The sequence below is a fragment of the Eleutherodactylus coqui genome, chromosome 2 (genome assembly GCF_035609145.1).
Source record: "Eleutherodactylus coqui strain aEleCoq1 chromosome 2, aEleCoq1.hap1, whole genome shotgun sequence".
Lineage (NCBI taxonomy): Eukaryota > Metazoa > Chordata > Amphibia > Anura > Eleutherodactylidae > Eleutherodactylus > Eleutherodactylus coqui.
Window position 1 is genome coordinate 308861713 of NC_089838.1, and position 21762 is coordinate 308883474.

A 21762-nucleotide genomic window follows, 5' to 3' on the forward strand; every position below is an offset into this window, starting at 1 on the left:
TAAAGGCTGCAAACACAATGCATAAACTATTGAAAGCACTTTACAGCTCCTCCAGTATCACATATTAACCTCCAGTGTTATTACACTGACATCACATATTAACCTCCAGTGTTATTACACTGACATCACATATTAACCTCCAGTGTTATTACACTGACATCACATATTAACCTCCAGTGTTATTACACTGACATCACATATTAACCTCCAGTGTTATTACACATCGTTTTTTCACAATAATGGAAAATATTTACCTCACAAAATTAATGTATAAATAAATAAAATTAAAAAAAAAAAAAGTGAATTCCCTGACCGGGAATCGAACCCGGGCCGCGGCGGTGAGAGCGCCGAATCCTAACCACTAGACCACCAGGGAAGCTGAGGAAATCCTGTGCCTATTCAGAAATGGCCGAAGCAATTTCCGCCAAGCCGTGATGATAGCCGCATATGTACCTGCGCATGCACAATCACTTAGACAATGCGCACTTCTCCACGACCCCCCCACTTTCCACACGCAAGTTACACCTACTAACGTTCTGATTGGCTGGCCTTCTCCCGCCCTTTCGTTCTCCCTCTGCCAGTAACGCTGACTGGGTCTGTCATTAGTGACGTCACAGTGATGAGCCGCCAATAGGGGACGCCGGCGTGGGTGTGACGACACCGTGGGCGGGACGTAACCTGACGCAGGAGTCAAGATGGCGGATGAGGAAAAGCTGCCGCCCGGTTGGGAGAAGCGCATGAGCCGCAGCTCTGGTAATAAAGACGAGTGTTTATGGCGTGTGGTGAACATGGCGCTCCCTCAGCCCCCCATCCCGGCGTTAGACCCCGTGTTGGTGCGCCGTGCAGCCGGCTGTGGGGCTCATTCATCTAGTTAACCCTTCGTCTTCCCTGGCTAGAGGTTGCAATAATTTCAGGAATTGCCACTTTTTAGACGTCTGGTGGTCGACAGGAATTCACCAAAATGAGTAAAAGTGCGTGATGGCGGCGCGAGGGCCTCACCGTTAGTGCAGAGCTGCTGTAACCTCTGTGGGGGCGAGGAGCACTGCCTGATGCCCACCAGCTGCCCGTCCTGGCACCGCGCCCACGCCAAGTTACCCCCCCCCCACACACAACGTGGCTGCTTACCTCCCATTCATCTCGATGACAGAGCGGGCCGAGGAGAGTCACGCCATTTCTTTTTTTAAAAGCTGCTTTCCCGTGGCGCGTCCGCCATGTTGGTTGTGGGCGGGCCGCGGATTGGACGGCTGCCATTGATATCATTGGAAGCCGTCCCTGCGGGATCCGCAGAAGAGTGGAGCATGCTGGGATTTGTTTTCTGGACTAAGGCCTCATGTCCACGGGCAAAAGAAGAATTAAAATCCGCAGCAGATTTTAACTCTTCTCCCGCGCGCGGATCCGCACCCCATAGGGATGCATTGACCACCCGCGGGTAGATAAATACCCGCGGATGGTCAATAAAAGTGATTTTAAAAAAAATGGAGCATGAAAAAATCTGGACCATGCTCCATTTTCGTGCGGGTCTCCCGCGGGGACGGCTCCCGCGGGCTTCTATTGAAGCCTATGGAAGCCGTCTGGATCCGCGGGAGACCAAAATCGGAATTTACTCACCCGCTCCGGTTCTTCCCTTCGCTGCGGCGCCATCTTCTCTGCGTCGCGGCCGGATCTTTTTTCTTCGGGCCGGCGCATGCGCGGGGCACGTCACCGACGTCATCCTGCGCATCCGCCGGGCCGAAGAAAGAAGATCCGGCCGCAACGCAGAGAAGATGGCGCCGCGGCGAACGGAAGATCCGGAGCGGGCGGGAGGTAAGTTTATTCTTATTTATTATTTTCAGCGCTCATGTCCGCGGGGCAGGAGGGACCCGTAGTCGATTCTCCATGGAGAATCCGTAGCGGGTCTGATTTTCCCCGTGGACATGAGGCCTAAAGGTCTGCAAATCAAATCCGCATGCCTAATTCAGCTGCGGGCGCCCATGGTTGTCTACGGGCGGCTTGAACGGCGGATCGCCCGTCTGGGTGACGCCCGCGGACATGTGGGCCTCAGGATGGCGGACAATATTTATTTTATTTTTGAGGCAAAACTAACAAAATAAGCGTTTTGCCTTCATCTTTTAGGGGTTCTTGCCGTGTGGAATCGCGACATGTAAGAGGTTAACAGTGGGGATCGCTGTACTTGTGTGTCCTCGCTGCTGCAGCTGGAGGCCGCCTATCCATGGCAGCCGGCTCCTTCTGTCGGATGGTGTGGGCTCGGCTTCTGATCCCGCGCCATCCACATGACGTAAGTTTATGTCCTGTTGCGTTACGTTCCCCGCTGCCAGGACGCAGACTTCATTTATGTTCAGTCCATAGGGTACTTGCGATGGTGACATTATACTGCGGTCTGTGCCATAGCTTGAGAGGCAATCTGCAATGGCAGCCCTGGGGGCCTTCAGAAGGTCCCCGACTGCCGTGGCGACAGAACAGCACCCCGCAAACTCATCACAGGGGGTTGTTTGCCCCCCCCGTACTCCAATCGGGTATTTGAATGCCGCTTTCAAAACTTAATTTTTTAAAGCCATGGCAATAATAATAATAATCTTAGTGCTCCTCATGGTTACGCAGTTTTAACTCCCTGGATGTGCAGCGCTGGGTCTGTTTACAGGCTGTGGGAGCAACCTGTGTGGAGAATGTTACAGGCTGCTGCAGCAAATCAGACCTTGGTGCTCGATCACTGAGCTCTACCGTTAGCTGCAGCAGCCTGTAAACATTACGTCATGGGAAAGAGCCGGCGTGGGGAGTCAGCAGAAGATGCTATAAGCGGCTGTACTTTTTTCACATGGGCAGCATGTTTAGTTCAAAGTAAGAATAAAATGGACAATCCCTTTAACCCCTTAATGTCACAGGTGGTAAGGTTACAGCTTGTATTTAAAGTGTTGCTGCAGAGGCAATCATGGCAGCACTGCGATGATGGCTGCTAACATGGGAGCCTATGGCAACTTGCTGCTGGGGAACCAGTCGCAGCAGTCCTGCCCCAGTGATCTCTGTGCTTGGTCAGCAGTGACTGACCAATCAGAGTGCAGCAGCCAAAGTTTGTGCTATCTACACTGCAGTCTAAGAGGTTGGGCTGAGGAGAGAATTGTGGCCAAAAAAAGTGAAAAAAAAAAAAAAAGGATATATAGATATAGTGATCGGTACCAGTTAGAGATGAGCGAACGTACTCGGTAAGGGCGATTTCGCAATCGAGCACCGCGATTTTCGAGTGCTTCACTACTCGGGTGCGCTGTGGGTGAGAGGGGGGGTTGCAGCGGGGAGTGGGGGGGAGAGGGAGAGAGAGAGGGCTCCCCGCTGCTACCCCCCACTCCCCTTTGCAACCCCCCGCCCCACAGCGCACCCGAGTACTTTTCACCGAGTAGTGAAGTACTCGAAAATCGCGGTGCTCGAGTGCGAAATCGCCCTTACCGAATACGTTCGCTCATCTCTAGTACCAGTACATAGAACCCCCCCACACCCCCCGCCAAGCCAGAATCCTTAGCTACAATAGGTACAGGGGAGGAGGTGCCTTTCTGATCAAGTATTTGGGCTGAACAATCCCATGTGAAAAACGTGCCGGCCAGAGGGGCAGCTTTATTGAATTCCAGGAGGTCATCAAGGCCCTAATATTTGGGGAGCAGGAAGGGGGCGAGCCCAGTACTTCTGGAAGTAAGGTCACACGTGTTATACCAGGGCAATCTTAGTGAAATTCCCTCCACTGGTGAGAAGGATCCATGAAAGGTGCAGCGCCCATTACAAACGAGGTACAAGGAAGGACCGCCGCGTTCATCACAATGCGGCCTGCCCACACAGCTCAGGAAACTTTGTTTTGTTTTATTTTTCTTCATAAAGACAATTTGTTGCTGAAAACTCGCCACAAACATAAACTACATTATGTCACAGTAAGGCCTCATGCCCACGGGTAGATTTGATTTGTGGAACCCACATGGGAGATCCTCAAATCAAGCCGCCCATAGGGAGCTAAAAGCCTGCGGATGAGATTTTTTTCTTTTTTTTTTTTTTTTTCCTCGGTGTGCGGATTGCAGCTCTATTTCCCTGCAGAAACCCGCAGGATGGCATCCGTTAAAGACAATGGAAGCCGTCTGATCCACAGCACACCTACAGCTGTCCCTGCGGACATGCTTCGGGAAAGCTGGAGATTAAAAAAAAGGCACTGCACATGCGTCGGCCAGCGTGACCGGACGCATCCACTGTGCTGAAGAAAGAAGATCGGCCACGACAGAGGAGACCCGCGCTGGATCCGGAGAGGTAAGAACCTGTCTTCTAATGCCCGTGCCTGCAGGCGCGCACGGATCCCCGTGTGCAGGAGGCCTATGGCGCAATGAATGTTCACGTGTGACTGGATCAATGTACTCTCACTAACTCCATTCACCGCCTATTATACGCACGTAATACCCAATGAGATTATGTTCATGCAGATTTCTAATGTCTGTTTTTTTTTGTTTGTTTTGAATAATTTCCATTTCAAAATTTCTACTTGCTGTAAATGAATGGAAGCATTCTTATTTAGAAGTTGGTAACCCCTGCCGGCAGCGTGCTACAGGTGCAGGACTCGTTCCTGCGTATCAGTGTTCTCTCTTGTAAGGCTGGGGTTACACTGAGGGTCCCTCTTAGTGAAATCCAAAAACACTGACCTGCAAGACTGCATTTCCTTCACCTTGATGAAAGTTGTTTGACTGTTAGTGGCTGCATGCCTGCTTGTACGCCTGCTTACCTGCAATGTCGTGTGACTGATCAGTTTGGCAGACGGTTTTGGCCTCTTTCACACGGGCGACAGCGATATCGCTGCAAGAAAATCGCAGCTGTGTTCTGTGTGATTTTTTTTTTTGCAGTGATTTCACGATTTTGTGGCGCTCTTTTGCCAGGATTTTTGGGGAGGGCTTTAAAAATAAGCTCTACCTGCATTTAAAAATGCATTACCTAACAGACACTGTCTGCTCTGCTGCACCGATTGGCTGAGCCGTGGCGCTTGATGAACCAATCACAGCAGCACTCGATGAGCTAATCGGAGCCAGTGCTTCCTGGAGACAGATTTTTGTAACCCCCCAGACAAGGAAGCGCTGGCTGAAGACTACAAACAAGTGCCTTGGGACTGCGGATGAGAAGTGTGGCGGAGCGGACAGCGCCTGTTAGGTAATGTATTGACCAGGGCTTATTTCAGGGGAAACAGTAGGACTTCCTACTGTAAAAGTTGCATCACACGAAAACTGCGACTTCATGCGAAGCAACGCAAAGGAAGGCTCTATAGAGAAACATGGGCCACAAAACAGTAAATTGCGGTAATATTCAGCATGCAGCAATTTTTTTTTTTTTTTAATATTTATATTTAATTATTTTTTTCATCCACTGTGTAGCAATCTAAAAAACATCGCTAATGTGAAGGAACCCATTGGAAGGCATGGGCTTCACATACATGCGATTTGTAGCGCTGTCGCATTACAAGAAAATCATGCAGGTTTTTTTGTCGCCCGTGTGACCGCTGCCTTACTGCTGCAGTTGTCCGGTATGTGCGGCTGCAGCTTCACGTGTCGCTGCGCGGTCTAATGAACCCTGCAGTTGTGTTGGCAGGATACAATCAGTGCAGGTCTTCATCCCCTCATAAACAAGAGCGCTCCCACGCACTGATGGGAATGGGAGGTTTTACAAATGGGGAGTAGTTCAAATAAACAGGGACACTTGCTAAGTGATTTATAAAGTCACTACTGTATATTCTCGAGTATAAGCCTAGTTTTTCAGCACATTTTTTTTGTGCTGCAAAAGTCCCCCTTGGCTTATACTCGAGTCAGGGAAGGCTAAAAAAATACTCCATACTCCTCTCCCAGCCGGCGTCTGTGTCTCCGGCGGTGGTGCGGCAGGCTGCTTGAATTCTCTCCACTGTCATCCCCCGCCAGCCTCTTTGCTCAGCTCTGTCATCCCTCGCCGTAAGAGCTATGATTGGAACGAGTGTCAGCCAATCACAGCCGGCGCTCGATCATTCACAGCCAATCAAGCTGCTTTAGAATTCTCCCTGCTCGGCTTTCAAATCCCCTGCCGTCAGTGCTGTGTAAGTAAGCGCTGTGATTGGATCGAGCTCCATCTGTGATTGGCTGGCGCTTAATCCAATCGCAGCGCTTACTTACACAGCACTGACAGAGCCAAGCAGAGAGGACGGCAGGGGATGACTGCGGGGAGAATTCAAACGGCTTGTCACACAGACGCCAGCTGGGAGGTGAGTATGGAGGGGCTTTTTTTACCTAGTATAACTTGAGTATAGCTCGGCTTATACTAGTCAATAAGTTTTCTCAGTTTTTTTGTGGCTTATACTCGGGTCGGCTAATACTCGAGTATATACGGTAGTTTTGTCTCAATTGTGCAAATATTCACGACTTTTATGCTTTGTGCACTGGCCTTGTGTAAGGAAAGTATGTTTAGCTGCTATTTCCAACCACCACTTTGTGTTGTTTCATTGCTTATTGAATTTTGTTATCTATACAACGTGTTTTCTAGACTTGCTGAAACCTTGTACATTTCTGGGTGTATTGCCACCCTAGACTGGGAATGAGGGTAATCTCACACAGGTGAGTGCGATATCAGGCCACGAAACTCTGCCCGATATCACGTTCGCCAACATGCGATTTCACTGCAGATGCTAGGCGTTTTTTGTATCAAACCCACCTCATATCACTTCAGGGAAGTAGCGTCGCCTCTTCATATATGGGGGGCATTATGCACTGGCAGAAAGTACGCCAAGAACATCTCTGGAAATGTTTTAGTAAGTTTCCCCCAAAGTTTATAATAAAGTTTCAGAACTCTTTGTTATCCTTCACTGAGTCACACTTCAGATCGCAGTGAACTAAAGAATTACGTTGATTCACGTCTGTCGTGAGCGCAGTGTGAACCGTCTCTCGTCTGTGCCATTACATGAGCGCCAGCACTTATATGGGGCTGAACCTGTAAGTGATTTGGGATTGTACTGTGATGCTTAAGGCCAAATGCATACAACCGGGTTGGATTCCTCCCCCACCCCCGTGAGCGGAAAATCGCTATTGATTTCCGCTCTTGGGCATTGAAACCCATGTGTACATGGCATGTCTATGGCTGGTATTTGTTTCCGTAAATCCGTCCGTGTGCATTGGGCCAGAGTGTTCCCTTAATTTTTTGAGCAGTGTATGCTGGGTCAGCTTTATTTATTTATTGCATTAAAAAATTGGAAACCCTTAAATTTGCTTTGTTTTCCTTTAGGGCGTGTATATTATTTCAACCACATGACTAATGCCAGCCAGTGGGAACGGCCCAGTGGAAGTGGGAAAAATGGACAAGCTGAACCACCGGCAAAGGTACGATGTTCTCACCTGCTGGTGAAACATAACCAGTCGAGACGTCCTTCATCGTGGAGGCAGGAAAGAATTACACGCACCAAAGATGAGGCTCTGGAGCACATTAATGGTAGGTAAGCACTGGAAAAGCCAGTAAGCAGTGGCGAAAAATGATTAATGATCCAAATATTGTAGCTAAGGTTCAGTAGAAATCACTGGGGCCTTCCCTAATCACAAGAATTTGACATTAGCTGGAGCTTGCCTACAGCTGAGCCGCAATACCCGACTCTGCGCATGGTGGCACTGTATCTGGTGAAATTGGAGCCCACTGACCACCTTGTTGTGATTGGGGGGGGGGGGTCCATCCTAGTGATATGCCATCAATAATTATTAGTATGTCATTTCTATATCAGAATAGAGGTGACCATACATATTAGAAGAATATCAGACGGGACCGGTGATGTCCCAATGGCAGAAGGGTTCGGTGTATCCATTATTCTCAAGGGATGGAAGCTGCCTTCAGAGGTTCCTGGCAGCGGAATACTTCCCTCTCCTTATTGAGTACAAATGCACCCTCAGTGTGTATTGTGGAGGGGTCTGGCGGTATTGCTATACTCCTAGGCCACTCGCACATACACACACCAAATCAATTGAAATCGCAGTGCTTTGCCATGATTTTATTTTCGCTTTCGGCTGTAGTTTTATGTGTCCCACAATGAGTTTTAGCGCACCCCATCATTGTGATGGGTGATAAGGTGCGCTAAACACCGAAGAACAGAGCAGACAGCGCTTAAAAATCGCAGCGCTGGAAAGCGCCGTCCAGTGCTGTGATCGAAAACATGTCTGAGAGGCCACATTGAAATCAATGAGAGCGTTATACCCTGATTACCGCGGCATTCAAAACCTTATTTCATTGAAACAAGGCCTATAGTTAGGGATTTTACTGTCTCTCCTCTGTGGAGCACTGCTTCCCTATTGCCATAGAACTAGAGGAACTATTAAAGCGCCTTCACACTGGCGATTGTGATATCGTCACGAGAAAATTACTGCCACTTGCAATTTTTCTCACTTTTTTTTTTTCTCACTTTTTTTTTTTACTTGAAAGTCAATACGACTTTCTAATGTTAACGCATTGCATGAAAACAAGTTCGTGCCTTGCAATTCGATAAAAAGGAGGCTCCATAGGGAAACGTAGGAGATTAAAATAAAAAAAAAACGCAGAAAGTTGGGCGTGCTGCATATTTATTTATTTTTTTTCCCCTCGTAACATCGCAAATGTGAAGGAAATCATTGGCTTCATAATTCTGCGTTTTCACTCACTCTCGCATCACGTGATTTTTATTGCCAGTGTGAAGGCGCCCTCAGAAGAGCAGCACTGTTGGCAGATGAGACAACATGGAGGTGCAGCTGAGTGGAGACACGGGGAACTTCGGTAACAATAATTTCCCAGAAGGAAATGGAAACTACTTGATCTCTTTATGTGGCAAATTTGTTTGCTACCAGAATGGTAATAATAGTGCCAAATAGAAGTGACAGCTTCTTAAAATTGAAGAGGATTACTAATTTTCCTCTCCTTTATAAAAAAAAAAAAAGCTCCTCCCCTTCCAATGTAAGCACTCATTTACAATGTATTCTGGATAACATAGACTCCCTAAGAGAATGTCCCTGTCCGATGCCACATTATACCCGACTGATACTTACCAAACCCCCAAGGAATACTCCCTGTTCTCCATTTATGCATCTTCCTATCTGCTCTCAATCGTAACAAGAAAAAATGTACCCAGCTGCTTTACCACCTACATACAGTAGAAGAGAGATCGGCTTCAAACTTTAAAGGGTCACGCCAGTGATTTTTAAAAATATCTATAATTAAAAAAAAAAAAAAATTTAAATCCATTCACGATGTCGCTTTTCCCGTATATGCACTCATTATCAAAAAAGAAAGTCAAGCACTTTTCCATGTGTTCTGTCAGTCTTTTAACCCCAACCTACTAGTAGTCGCACGGCTCACTGCTCCAATATTGGAGTAGCAAGCTGCAGTAGGATGGGGTTAAAAAGACTTACAAGTCAGAACTTATAAATAAGTGAACTCGCTGTAAAAAACTCATTCCTTCCCTAGAAGTTGTCAAATTGTAAGGAAACTTTCTCTGTGTGATTGTAACATAAATATAAGTAAGTGATGACAATATCAGAGCAAAAGGATAATTTATTGTGGAGAACTGCCCCCCTGTAGGGAGGCTCTAATACCCTGTTGTACCGCCTCTAGCTTGGATGCAAGATGTGCTACAGGTGGGCATGAAGGCTCTAGTACCCTGTTGTACCGCCTCTAGCTTGGATGCAAGATGTGCTACAGGGGGCATGGAGGCTCTAGTACCTTGTTGTACCGCCTCTAGCTTGGATGCAAGATGTGATACGGGCGGGCATGGAGGCTCTAGTACCCTGTTGTACCGCCTCTAGCTCAGATACAAGATGTGATACGGGCGGGCATGGAGGCTCTAGTACCCTGTTGTACCGCCTCTAGCTCAGATACAAGATGTGATACGGGCAGGCATGGAGGCTCTAGTACCCTGTTGTACCGCCTCTAGCTCAGATACAAGATGTGATACGGGCAGGCATGGAGGCTCTAGTACCCTGTTGTACCTCCTCTAGCTTGGATACAAGATGTGATACGGGCAGGCATGGAGGCTCTAGTACCCTGTTGTACCGCCTCTAGCTTGGGTACAAGATGTGATACGGGGGGCATGGAGGCTCTAGTACCCTGTTGTACCGCCTCTAGCTTGGGTACAAGATGTGATACGGGGGGCATGGAGGCACACAGGTTCTGTATGGTATCATGCAGCATATTGCTCCACATTTGCTGTAACTGACACTCTAGATCCAGCAAATTCGTAGGCTGTCGAAGTTGGCGTCGCAGATGGTCATCTGGGGTCTTTATACCCTCCAAAGAAACGGTCCTCGTACAGGTCTTTGGGCATTTTTTTTTTGCGTATTGAAAGATGGGTGACACACACAACTCATTTTGTTAAAATTTTTATTATGCAGTAAAATAGTAGTAAAATATAAAGAATATAATAAAACTATATTCTACGAGTCGTTATGATTACGACAATAGCAAATGCATAAAGCTAACTTATTTGTACCACATGGTCAACACTGCTCTAGTAAATCCTCAAAAATGGTGATTTTCTATCTTTTTTTTTTTTTTTTCTTTTTCTTTCTTTCTTTCTTGGCTTTTCCCCAAAAAATATTAAACATTATATGTACCTAAAATTGGTTCCTATAAAAACCTAGAACTCCTCTGGCAAAGTACAAGCGGCCATTCAGCTACAGTGTTGAAAAAAAAATAGTTATCACCGCTGGAACACAAAAGGGGGAAACGACATGGTGGTTATTAAAGGGATGGTGCCACAATCCACGTTGATCATAGGTTTCACCTCTGAGGCTCCCACTGTATTCCCCCCCCCCCCCCTCCTCTCTCTCACTGTGGGCTGGCTGCACCCACCTACCGTGACCGCTAGAGCAGCGGTTGTGTATGAGCGGGGCTGACCAAAATAGCGTAGTACAAGTGCATTCTCAACTGATGCTTCATTCAATCTCCCCCTCACTGTGAGACAGCATGAACCCACAGTGAGGAGAGGGACACAGGTCCCCCCTCCACTTTTGGGGATTCCCACCTATCCTAGGTGAGAAAATGGCCCTACTCTCTTAGTTACCTGTCACTTTATGATGCCTAAAATCGTTTAAGTGTCTGAATTTTGCAAAATCTGCTCAGAAAGCTGCAGATCTGGACATGGTGTGGTTTTTATTTATTTTTTTATTTTTAAGACTAATTTTACGACGGAGAATCCTGCAGTGAATGTGCCGGCTGAACATTCCCTTTAGAGGGATTTTTTGTGCAATATGAAAACTTGAGACCAGGCAAGATATGTTAAATAAGCAAAGGCCTTGCCGGTCTAGCGCCGCCACTCTCCTCCTCCTAACTGGTTTTAGTCTACTTGCCTACAACGGTGACCTCCCATATACCCACACGACTACTGAAGCCACTAGCAGGCTTCGGCGATGTATAACGGTTGGTTGCAGCCGTTGCTTATATACAGAACATCGATGCTGCAGCCAAATCAAACCAGCTGTAAGGATGGCAACGTGGCACAGGGCTGGTGAGGCTAAGCTGGTGAATATACTTTTAGGGAAGGATGTGTTTAAAAAAAGAAGAAAATAGCTTTCAAGTTTTTATACAACTTCTAAAGTTCTGTTCATTTGGGGACAAAAGGGATGAAAATGTGTTGAACCGCTCCTTAAGGGTTTATATTTTGTATTTCTCAGGATATATCCAGAAAATCAAATCCGGAGAGGAGGACTTTGAAGCTTTAGCCTCACAGTTTAGTGACTGCAGTTCTGCCAAGGCCGGAGGTGACTTGGGAAATTTTGGGAGAGGTAAGTTAAACTTTTCACATGTTGGCTACTTCCCAAAATTAGTGATTGTTTTGTGCACCAGGTTCCCTATCAAAAACCTGCACAAAATCTTCCTCTGACCTGCCGCATTAACACATTGGGGAGGGAGTTTATAAACTTGTGCCCCACCTCATACCATAACTGAAAGAGCCGCAGAGCTCTGTAGATGGTCTAAGCCTTTTCAGACATCCGGATTTCTCCACCTCGATCCACAGCCAGGCCCCGTCCTCTGCTAATAGAGTTGCACACCGTGCTATCATGTCCGTTGCTGTGTGGTCTCTCCACCCAAGGGAGCCGTCTGCAATCATTACTGAAGGGAGACATGGAGCTGGATGATGTCAATGATGGCATGCAGCACTAAGTGGAAGCGCCAGCCGCTGAAGGTTTATGGTATATTCACACACGGCAGATTTGTCGCAGACCTTTCTGCCACTCTAAATCTGTTCCATTTTTCTGAGGAGGCCTTGGCAGCAGACATACATTTCTACAAGCCCCATTAGATGAGTAGGATAGTCACAGAAGTTTCTGCAGCAAATCTGCCATGTGTTAAGAAGATAAAATGCAGGGAGATAAATCTGATCATCAGGGCCAACTTTTCAGTTACCAAGGCAACAGGAATTTGTCTAACCCAACTCGAATGTTCTTTAGATGTGTAACCCATACATTTCTACTCGTTAAAAGTAATTTGAAGCTTCCATACACTGAAATGGCCACTGCATTAGGGACAGCAGCCCTTTCACAATTAAAGCTTCTCTGTATGGGAATTAGACCGGTGACCCCGCCGTGCAGCATAAAATCACCTGACAAGCTTTCCGTGGATCAATTTGTATGAATCCACATTAGATGGGAAGATCCAGTGATCAGAGTGACTTCCAACGAGGCTGGGTCATCAGTGCTAGAATAGCCGGGGGCCGGAATTTCACTGCCAACCTTGTGGCGTGAAAGCCGGCAAGAATAGTTCTAGTGACCGGCTGCTGCACAGCAAGGAAACGGAATAATGAAAAATAAAGGCACCAGTTCACCTGAATGCAGCCATCTCACCACCTGAGCAGGGAGAGTCTATTGCCAGGCTGTCAGTCCAATGTAAGAGAAAAGAGTGCAGCTCAAAGAGAGGGATAAAATAGCCAAAAAACGTTTAATCCAGCCACATGCGCTCCATTAACAACTGACACACAAAAAGTACAGGGGACATTCCAAAGCATTTTAGGTGCCCAAGCTCCCTTACTCATGGGCTAGTGTCGACGCTTTCATCTCTCCCCCTCCCCCCTCCTTCAATCATTCTGCCTTCAGTACACCATAATGAAAAATTAAAAACCATGTTAGAAATATGTTTTTTTTTTTTTGTTTTCTTTTGGTTTTTTTTTCCCCTTAAAATGAAAAACGTAACTCTTTGCATTGACATAAGTATTCGTACCCTGTACTTAATTGAAGCCCCTTTGGCAGTGATTACAGCCTCCAATCGTCTTGGGTATGATGCTACAAGGTTTGCACACCTGGATTTGGGGATTTTCTGCCATTCTTCTCTGCAGAGCTTCTCGAGTTCTGTCAAGCTAGATATCTCCATTCAGCTTTCCATCCACCCCGACAGGTCTTCCCTCCCCCAGCATGATGCTGCCACCACCAGGCTTCACTGTAGGGATGGTATTGGGCAGGTGGTTAGCAGTTCCTAGTTTCCTCCAGACATAACTCTTAGAATTGAGGCTCAAAAGTTCATTCTTTGTTTCAGCAGACCAGAAAATCTTGTTTCTCAGTCTGGGAGCCCTTTTGGTGCTGTTGGCAAACTCCAGGCGGCTTCCATGTGTCTCTTACTGAGGAGGCTTCTTTCTTGCCACCCTGCCATAAAGCTCAGATTGGTTGAGGCTGCAGTGATAGTTGACGCTCTTGGAAGTTTCTCCCATCTGCACATAGGATCTTTTGAAGCTCAGTCAGAGTGACCATTGGGTTCTTGATCACCTCTTACCAAGGCCGTTCTGCTCTGATTACTTTGGTTGGTCGGCAGCTCTAGGAAGAGTCCTGGTTGTGCCAGACTGACTCCATTCAAGAATTTTGGAGGCTGCTGGGCTCTTGGGAACCCTCAATGCAGCAGATTTTTTTTTTTGCAGCCTTCTCCAGATCTGTTCCTCCACACAATCCTGTCTCTGAGCCCTATGGGCACTTCTCTCCTCATGGCTTGGTTTCGGCTCTGATATGTATTGTGAGCTGTAAACCCTTATATAGACAGGGGCGTGTCTCTTAAAATTATATCCAATCAACTGAATTAACCACAGGTGACTCCAATCAAGGTGTAGAAACATGTCAAAGATGATCAAGGGACTTGGGAGGCCCCTAGAGCTAAATTCCAAGTGCCATCCCAAAGGGTCTGAATACTTTTGTTAATGCAAAATGGTAGTTTGTATTTTTATTTTTTTAGCTTTATGGCTACCAGCACGTGTCCGAGCGTGATATGGGGCTGTCAAACTGCCTAATATCACACTGGGGAATGTGCAATGTACCTGCAAATGTGAGGCGTTTTTCTGTTAACGCCTCTCATCACTTCTGTGAGGTTGCGTCCCCTTGAATCGCAAAGTGTTCCCAATTGTTTTCAATGGGAAACCTCACATCGCACTTGTGTGCACATCAAACGCCATTAAATGTGTTTCCCTGTCCCATTAAAAAAGATGGTCGATGCTGTGTATCCGTGTGTGCGGCGTTGAAGTCATCGGCATGGATTCAGGGGAATGCTGGAGAAAAGGGCTTTGACTTGAATCCCATTTATGTGCAGTGGATTCTTCTCTCCTCACAATAGTCTAGGAAGCTGCGCTAGAATCCAACTTGTGCCCCCACTACTATGGCCGAATGCACATATTGGTGTTCCTTAGTACAGCTGGGCTGCAATGGCAGTTCTAGTACAACACTGCTTAAGAGGAACAGGAAGGTGAGAATCTAGTCAGCAAAAGAGCACGAATTCTATCACTAAAGCTAACTTCACACGGGCGAGTGCAATACTGGGCAGTAAGTCGCCAACATGGGATTGCAAAGAATGTTTATATCAAAACTGCCTTGCATCACTTTTGGGGGAAATAGTTTTTGTTTTCAATGGGAAGACCTTGCATCGCACTAGCATGCACCTAGCACACGACGCGATGCTGCCGCCGGCCCCCTTTGAGAACGATCAGCGATGCAAAGATATTAGGTGTACCCTGTAGTAGGATTCCCTCCTTAAAATTCTAATCCTTCCTATTCCCTCCCCCACTTCCCATTAAGGGCAATCTAGCATTTAATAGTATGCAAAAGTTATAGTTAATGTTTTTGAACATGCACTGGTTTATGTTAAAGTATTGTAGATTTTAATAAAAACAGAATTGCAAAAAAGATAAGAAAAAATTAGCAGCCACAATTTTTTTTTTCCCGCATTGCAGGGAAAAGTAACGCTCATGTGTATGACCCCATTCAATAGAATGGGGATCTTATTCGTGTGAGACTTGTACGTCTCACAGTGCACAAATCTCGCTCACGTAAAGCCAGTCTGAGTAGGGGGAAAACATCGCCTGCTTAGATGAATTCCAGCTTTCTGTTGCTCCGTGCTGATGGGAGGTCAGGTTTTATGGCAAGCAGCATGAATGGATGACCCGTTCCTGTGAGCTGGTCAGAACCTCTTCCCAACACAGCAATGAGCAGCAGCACAAACCTCCTTCACATTATCTGCACGTGCCACAGTCCGGCCGGATGGACTGGTCCAATCCATCAAAAACGTAAGCCGAAAAGAAGCCAATCAGACATTAGCATTTCCAAGGATGGGCAATCTTTATTCCAGGCAGGACACGTCTTCCATAAAACCACCTTTTTAAAAAAATTTTGGCTATAGAGTATTTTTCAAGATCTAACCGGCTACCTGATGGGGGTCTCTAATACAGTCGCCATTCAGTGTATCAGTATAATGTTTGTGACTTTCCCCCTAAAGCTAGCAGTGGATACATATTGAGTGTTTTGTACACTTTTCAGCATTACACGGTGCAAAAAATAAAAGGTATCTATGAAGTTTAATTTCCCACTAGGAATCTGTATTCCCGTAGATCTCTACCGGCCCCTCTTACCTTCTCTGATGTTCGTTGTCCTCAGGCATGTTCTGTAAGTGTCTGTCTGAAAATTACTTATTAATGAGCTGCTGATTAAAACGGCCGATTTCCGAATGCTAATTGAGCAGAATAGGCGAACGGAATTCCTCCTGGCATTAGGCCAGTGTTTTTCATCAGGTACCATTAGCTGTTGTGCTCTAAAAATGAACATACTGACATATCCTATGAAATAAACATACCGCCGTTCCCGGCTCCTCTACACAAAGCTAATGATTACCCATTTTTATGAATTGCTGTAAAGGGGACTTCAGAGCTTTGCTGACAGTGTAAATTATGCTTGCAGGATCAAGTGATGGGTCTTTTATTTAAATCACAAAGCACTCCATGCCGCAAAACAAGCAGTGGAACAACGTGTGCCAATCAGCCGTAATTAAGTGGGACAGACTTCAGACTGCTTTTTACTTGGGATATATAACAGATGTCTGTAGGAAAACAAACCAATCAGCTAAGTGTTCCCACATTGCTACATTCCCCGCACCTTAACAAGATCCCGTTCAGATGGCCATATTATTATGCAAATGACTAAATGAATAATGCTTCCACTCTGACCCCTAGTGGAAGGTAGCTGCCCTGTGACCTTATGACAAGCCTTGCAACACAACTGGAGACGTAGACTAAACTAGGATACCAGTCTACATTACAGCTGTTTCGGGGTTCTTGCCCCTCATCTGTGCACAGTAAAGTGGTGGGGGCCGTCAACATGACTCGATAAGGGAGAGCAGGCTTAAAGGGGTATTGCCATCTTGGGAATTCTATTTCGGTGTGTTATGAAATTGCAAAACAATGCCCTCACCCTTAAGATGTGTTTTTCCAAAATGCTCTGTTCTCCAGGTATTGCAGCTATTGATTCCTCTGCCCTCTGGTTGTTTACTGCTAGTTGCCAGGGGAACCAACCACCTCTTCCATGGCAAGAAATGGCAGAGGAGGATGGCGCTTGCGCATTTCCTTCAATGAATTCTGATGACCAGGATCTTCTGAATGCATGTGCACTAGCCCTCAGCTCGGCCACCAGCTGCCGGTGTGCTTTATAAATCCCCTCCATAGAAGAGGTGGTCTGTTTCCCTGACATTGAGCATCAAACTAGAAGACAGCGGAATCAATAGCTGGAGAATGGAGCATTTTGGAAATAAACCTCTTATGGCTGTGTGCGTCTTATATCATTTATTTATTTTTCTTACACATTGAAATGGGAGTACCCCTTTAATATTCCTCCCTGTGAGGGGCACCATAGACCGTGCAGTGCTCTCTAGTAAAAGTGCCGCAAATGAGTGATGAGATTCTCCACAGCACTGTGCATCTGTCAATATTCGACCTTTTAGCAGATCTCACAAGACTGATGGGTATTCTGGTTTCCCTCGCATCCTTAATCCTGTTGCATGGCATGTTGAAAGGTTTTATGTTGACTCCCATTAGCTACATTCCCTTAGATGGCGCTGTGGAGGATTATACACTCGCTCATTTGTATAGCTTTTATCCAGAGAGCACCGCATGGTGGAGAACGCTCTCTACACCCTTGTGCTGCTCCACAAGGAGGAACCTTACCCCTCTGGAATCAAATGTCCATATCAAAACTTAGTGCTGGTGCCATATAGTTCCAAGAATAGGGGTGTAGGTTGTGACAAGAAAATAGGGATTTATATGTGGAAATATTTCTATACTATTGGCTAATGAGCTGCGATCCAGTTCATAGCACTGAATAAACAGCTCCTGCATGGAGTTTAACAACTGACAGATGAACCGTCGCTCATCAGACAGCTGCCCTCCACCCCCCCCCCCCCCCCCCCCCCCCCCCCCCCCACACACACACACACACACACACACACACACACACACACACACACACACACACACCCCCACCCGGTTTTGCTGCGCCCACACACATTTGGCTTAGCTGAGCATCCGTGTGTTAAGGGAGGTAGACGGCTCTGCTGGTGCCTTATCTCCTGGGGAACAAGAGGATCAGGTGTCGAAACTTGACGCCTCATCCTTCTCTCCTCTGTCATCTGTTGGGGTAAGGTTGAGCCGTATACATCAGTTGTTTGACTCTGCCGTTGTTAGCCGGATCCGACAACGAATGTCTAAGACGTATGGAAGCGTTTAGGAGTAACACGATCCTGGTGATGGAATTCTTTATACTTATTGTTTGCATGTAATAAGGTTTTTATCCACTGGAGGTCACTATTTTCCACTCTGTTTAATAATGGATGTATCTGAAGTTCTTGATTTCTAGATCATTTGCTGTGTTGGGCTAGGGCTACAAGGTGACTTTGACCACGGCACATGTTGCACAGCCTAACATCGCAGTGAGTGTCTCCATGCTTGCCTCGTAAGTAGCATAGCGGATTGCTGTCATGTTAAGATACGCAGGCAGTTGCTACAACCCGACTCTTAGTAGACAACCAGCAGTTTGTGTTTGGGGGTATTTTCACGCCTGGTTGTGGCAAATTGCAAGTCACAATGCAACCACGTTCGTTTATGTTACGTGCAACGCAGTAAGGGAGCCACTGGGATCTTTGGCCATAAAATACAGTACGTTGCACGGCTTTCCTTGTTTGGTTGATTGCAAGGGTTTTCCCAGGACTAATATATATTCTTAAGCCTGTAACATCCCTTTCATCAGTCACCTAGCCAATCTAATATTGCTGACCTACCCTGAGGATACATCTATTGGAGTCCCAGAAAACTCCCTTACCTGTCTGAATGGGAGATTTAAAGAAGTTCTCAGCCCTTACACCATGCCACCAGTCTAGCCATGCTTGCTACCACATCTACAATATCCTACCAAAAGTCACTGGACACCTGAGCAAGAATCAAAAGTAGTAACGATCACCATATCTTAACTAAGTGGGGCTTCTTTTGACCCTAATGACCTTGCATACTCTCCGTTACATACTTTCTGCTAATCTCTGATACATTTTCGCTGGTATTTCCCTTCGGTCATCCTGCAAACGTCTGATAAGTTCTCTCAAAGAAGAGGGACGCTGTTCATATTTCCTGACCAGACGTTCCAGATCATCCCAAAAATATTCAGTAGGGGTCAGGTCGGTTTAATCGTAGAACATCCATATCCTCAACCTACATAAAGCAGCGTTGGTTTTGTGACAAGGCATTCCCAGAGTATTACTATCTTGTTGGCAGCACATTGTCTAAAATGTCAGCGTCACCTCTGTGTTCATGGTTCTTGTCATCGCAACTCATATATCCAATAGCGTGCAGTTCTAGACACAAACTATGGCTGACACCTCCAGGAATCTGCATCTTATGTGGCATGGCTCATGACACCCAACATGTTAAGACACGATCCATCCTACTGATAGAGCTGTCCAAACAGTTTTGGTAGGAAAACACTATCTCCTGTTCCCATTTGTGACTGGGTTTTACAGAAACAGCCGAGTGCTCTGTGCTGCTGCTTCCTGAACCCCCACAGATAGGTTATTGCAATAAGTCTGCAGCTATACCTTGCTTGTGTCACATTTTGTTATACAGCAAATGCAGCTTCTCAGGAAATCGTGACACGTCGCACTCAGTTCTGTGTAATTGCAATGATCTTTATTTGATCATACAGAAACCTTTGTAGTTTTCACTCAAAGTGGGCACCTATCTTCCTAACCAATAAACAAGCTGGGAAGGTTGTAGAATGTTCTTTTGTCATCTTAACCTTGCTATTCCAGCACATGCTGTGATGTGAATGGTTTCTTATCAAGGGTGTTTCTTCTGGCCTTGTCTTCTAGATAAACGAGCCGAAGGAGCTATGCAAGACTACACCCTGTAGCTAAAAAGCCTCTTAATATATATTGATTTCCTTAAAGTTACACATAAAATGTTGATCACAACAAGGAATATAATCCTATAATGGAGTCGGCCTTGATACACAATTAGGCCGCATGCGGAATCTGGCCCTGGGAGCAGCGGCGTCCGCGCGTAGCTGTACGACGGACATGATTAACGTGGAATTTGCGACCTTTCCGCAGTGTCGTTGTGGAAGGGCTGTGGATCGGACGACTTCCATTGACTTAAGTGGAAGCCATTCACGCAGAAAAATGGAGCATGCTGCGATTTTTTTTATTTTATTTTTTTTACCTCCACTTTCGGAAACAGCAATTGGTTTCCACAAGTGTGCAGGTAGAATCGGTTTCCCATAACATGCTATGGGTGCTATTTGCTGCAGATTCACAGTGAGAACGCCCACTGCGGAGTCCGCAGTAAATATCCGTGCAAGGGCAGGAGCCCTTATAAATATGTTCTCTGACATGTAAATGGGAGGTATGGAAACGGTGTAGCACAGTGAATTATACCTGCTGTGGCTGACTTTTAAGTTGCATTAAGTGTACACTGTGACCCTAATTCACATTCACTTCTACGGGAGTTAAGGAAACAGCATAACGCAGGGCGCTCCGCTGTTTGAGTACCATTTTGTGTACCTTTTGGGAGCTTGGATATACCGGCCAGACGGGGTAAGCAGCTGAGGTGAGAATAACCCTTTAGCGAATGTCCATTAATGCTACCTTCTGCTATTGTATAACACATGACGAGCTCTGATACTGAAGACAAACCCTTCCTAGGAACTCATTGTATTCCCTTTCTGTCCCGCAGGTGACATGCAGAAACCCTTTGAAGATGCTTCTTTTGCTCTGCGGCCTGGAGAGATGAGCGGCCCGGTTTTCACAGATTCTGGCATCCACATTATACTTCGCACTGAGTGAACCCCTATTTGTAGGGGGAACCCCAGCCTTTAGTAGAAGGGAATCTGGGGCTTTGGAGACAGATGATGTCCTTGGATGCAGAGGAGGTGGGCAGGTGGGAAGGGATAGTCTAGGCTTTACAATACCTTGGGGGATCTTGTTCACCATTATGGAAGATTTGAGAGTCCGTTTTATCTGCATTACATGTAATGGGTCTCAGCGGTTATGGGCAGCCTGGTATCAGTATTGAGCATTTCAATTTACAGCAAGGGTCACGGCTACTTCTTGTATCATGGGCTTACACGTACACTCCCCCATGTGTTGGAGCTAGCTAGCTGTCTAGGAAGACTGACTGTGAATATACTGTTGTTTATAACCCTTCCAATATAAATGGCATTGCTTAAGACCCTGCATGCCGGGTGCTCTGGCATGTGCATTTACCACAATGAATAAAGAACCAGCAACTGGGGTTTAATTGGTTAGATCATTGCTGGAGGTCTGCGCTCTTCCCGAATGGGAATGCATTTGAAATATTGCATGCGATTTCTGTATTCCATCAAGCCATTCCATTAAAGAGCTCCTGTCACCTACTTGCAGTGGAGTAGGCTATCGTCTCGATCACTTTCAGGAGACATTGAGGTATGGACTTCTTTTAAAGGTATAAGCTTTATTGTTAAATGGTGGGATAAGCCAAATATGGGGTTGGCTTATCCATATGTAGATACCAGATGCTAAGGAGGTTGGTCGGGGTTAAAAGACAAAAATGGCACATGCAAATTATGATTGGCCTGGAGGGTGTGCCCAACCTTCTCGGGAGGCCTGCGTGCCTCCCCAAATGCCTCCACATTTTGTGCATGTCATTGCCGCCACGGTCTACATCTCACTCATGTGCCACGAGTAACATAATCTGCACAGGTGGAGTTCATCTATCTCCTGTCCCAGGCAGATATATAAAATCAACGGTGAATGTGCCAACCGCATTGTTGTAGCACTTGTGCGAGAGGTAGATGGTGCTTATGATGGGCAGAAGAGTAGTGTTTAGGAAGGCACGTAGGCCCCTGAGATGGTTGAGCATGCCCACCGAACCAGTCACCTATAATTTGTATGCGGTGTGAGAACACTAAAACCTTTGATTTTTGCAGGTACTCTTGCCCCTGCATGGGTTATCAAAATAACTAACTATGTAAAGGC

At 46.3% G+C, this 21762-nt stretch overlaps 1 protein-coding gene and 1 non-coding gene across 2 annotated transcripts; one reads left to right on the forward strand and one right to left on the reverse strand.

Moving 5' to 3' along the window:
- Positions 1-304: 304 nt before the first annotated feature.
- On the reverse strand, positions 305-376 carry TRNAE-CUC (transfer RNA glutamic acid (anticodon CUC)). Its single transcript has one exon. It is a non-coding gene; the product is annotated as a tRNA-Glu (tRNA).
- A 254-nt stretch (positions 377-630) lies between these two features.
- PIN1 (peptidylprolyl cis/trans isomerase, NIMA-interacting 1) lies at positions 631-21161 on the forward strand. Its single transcript, XM_066593531.1, has 4 exons — positions 631-753; positions 7249-7452; positions 11646-11756; positions 20483-21161. The coding sequence occupies exons 1-4, from the start codon at positions 696-698 to the stop codon at positions 20590-20592; spliced, it is 483 nt and encodes a 160-aa protein (XP_066449628.1). The 5' UTR covers positions 631-695; the 3' UTR covers positions 20593-21161.
- The last annotated feature ends 601 nt before the right edge of the window (positions 21162-21762 follow it).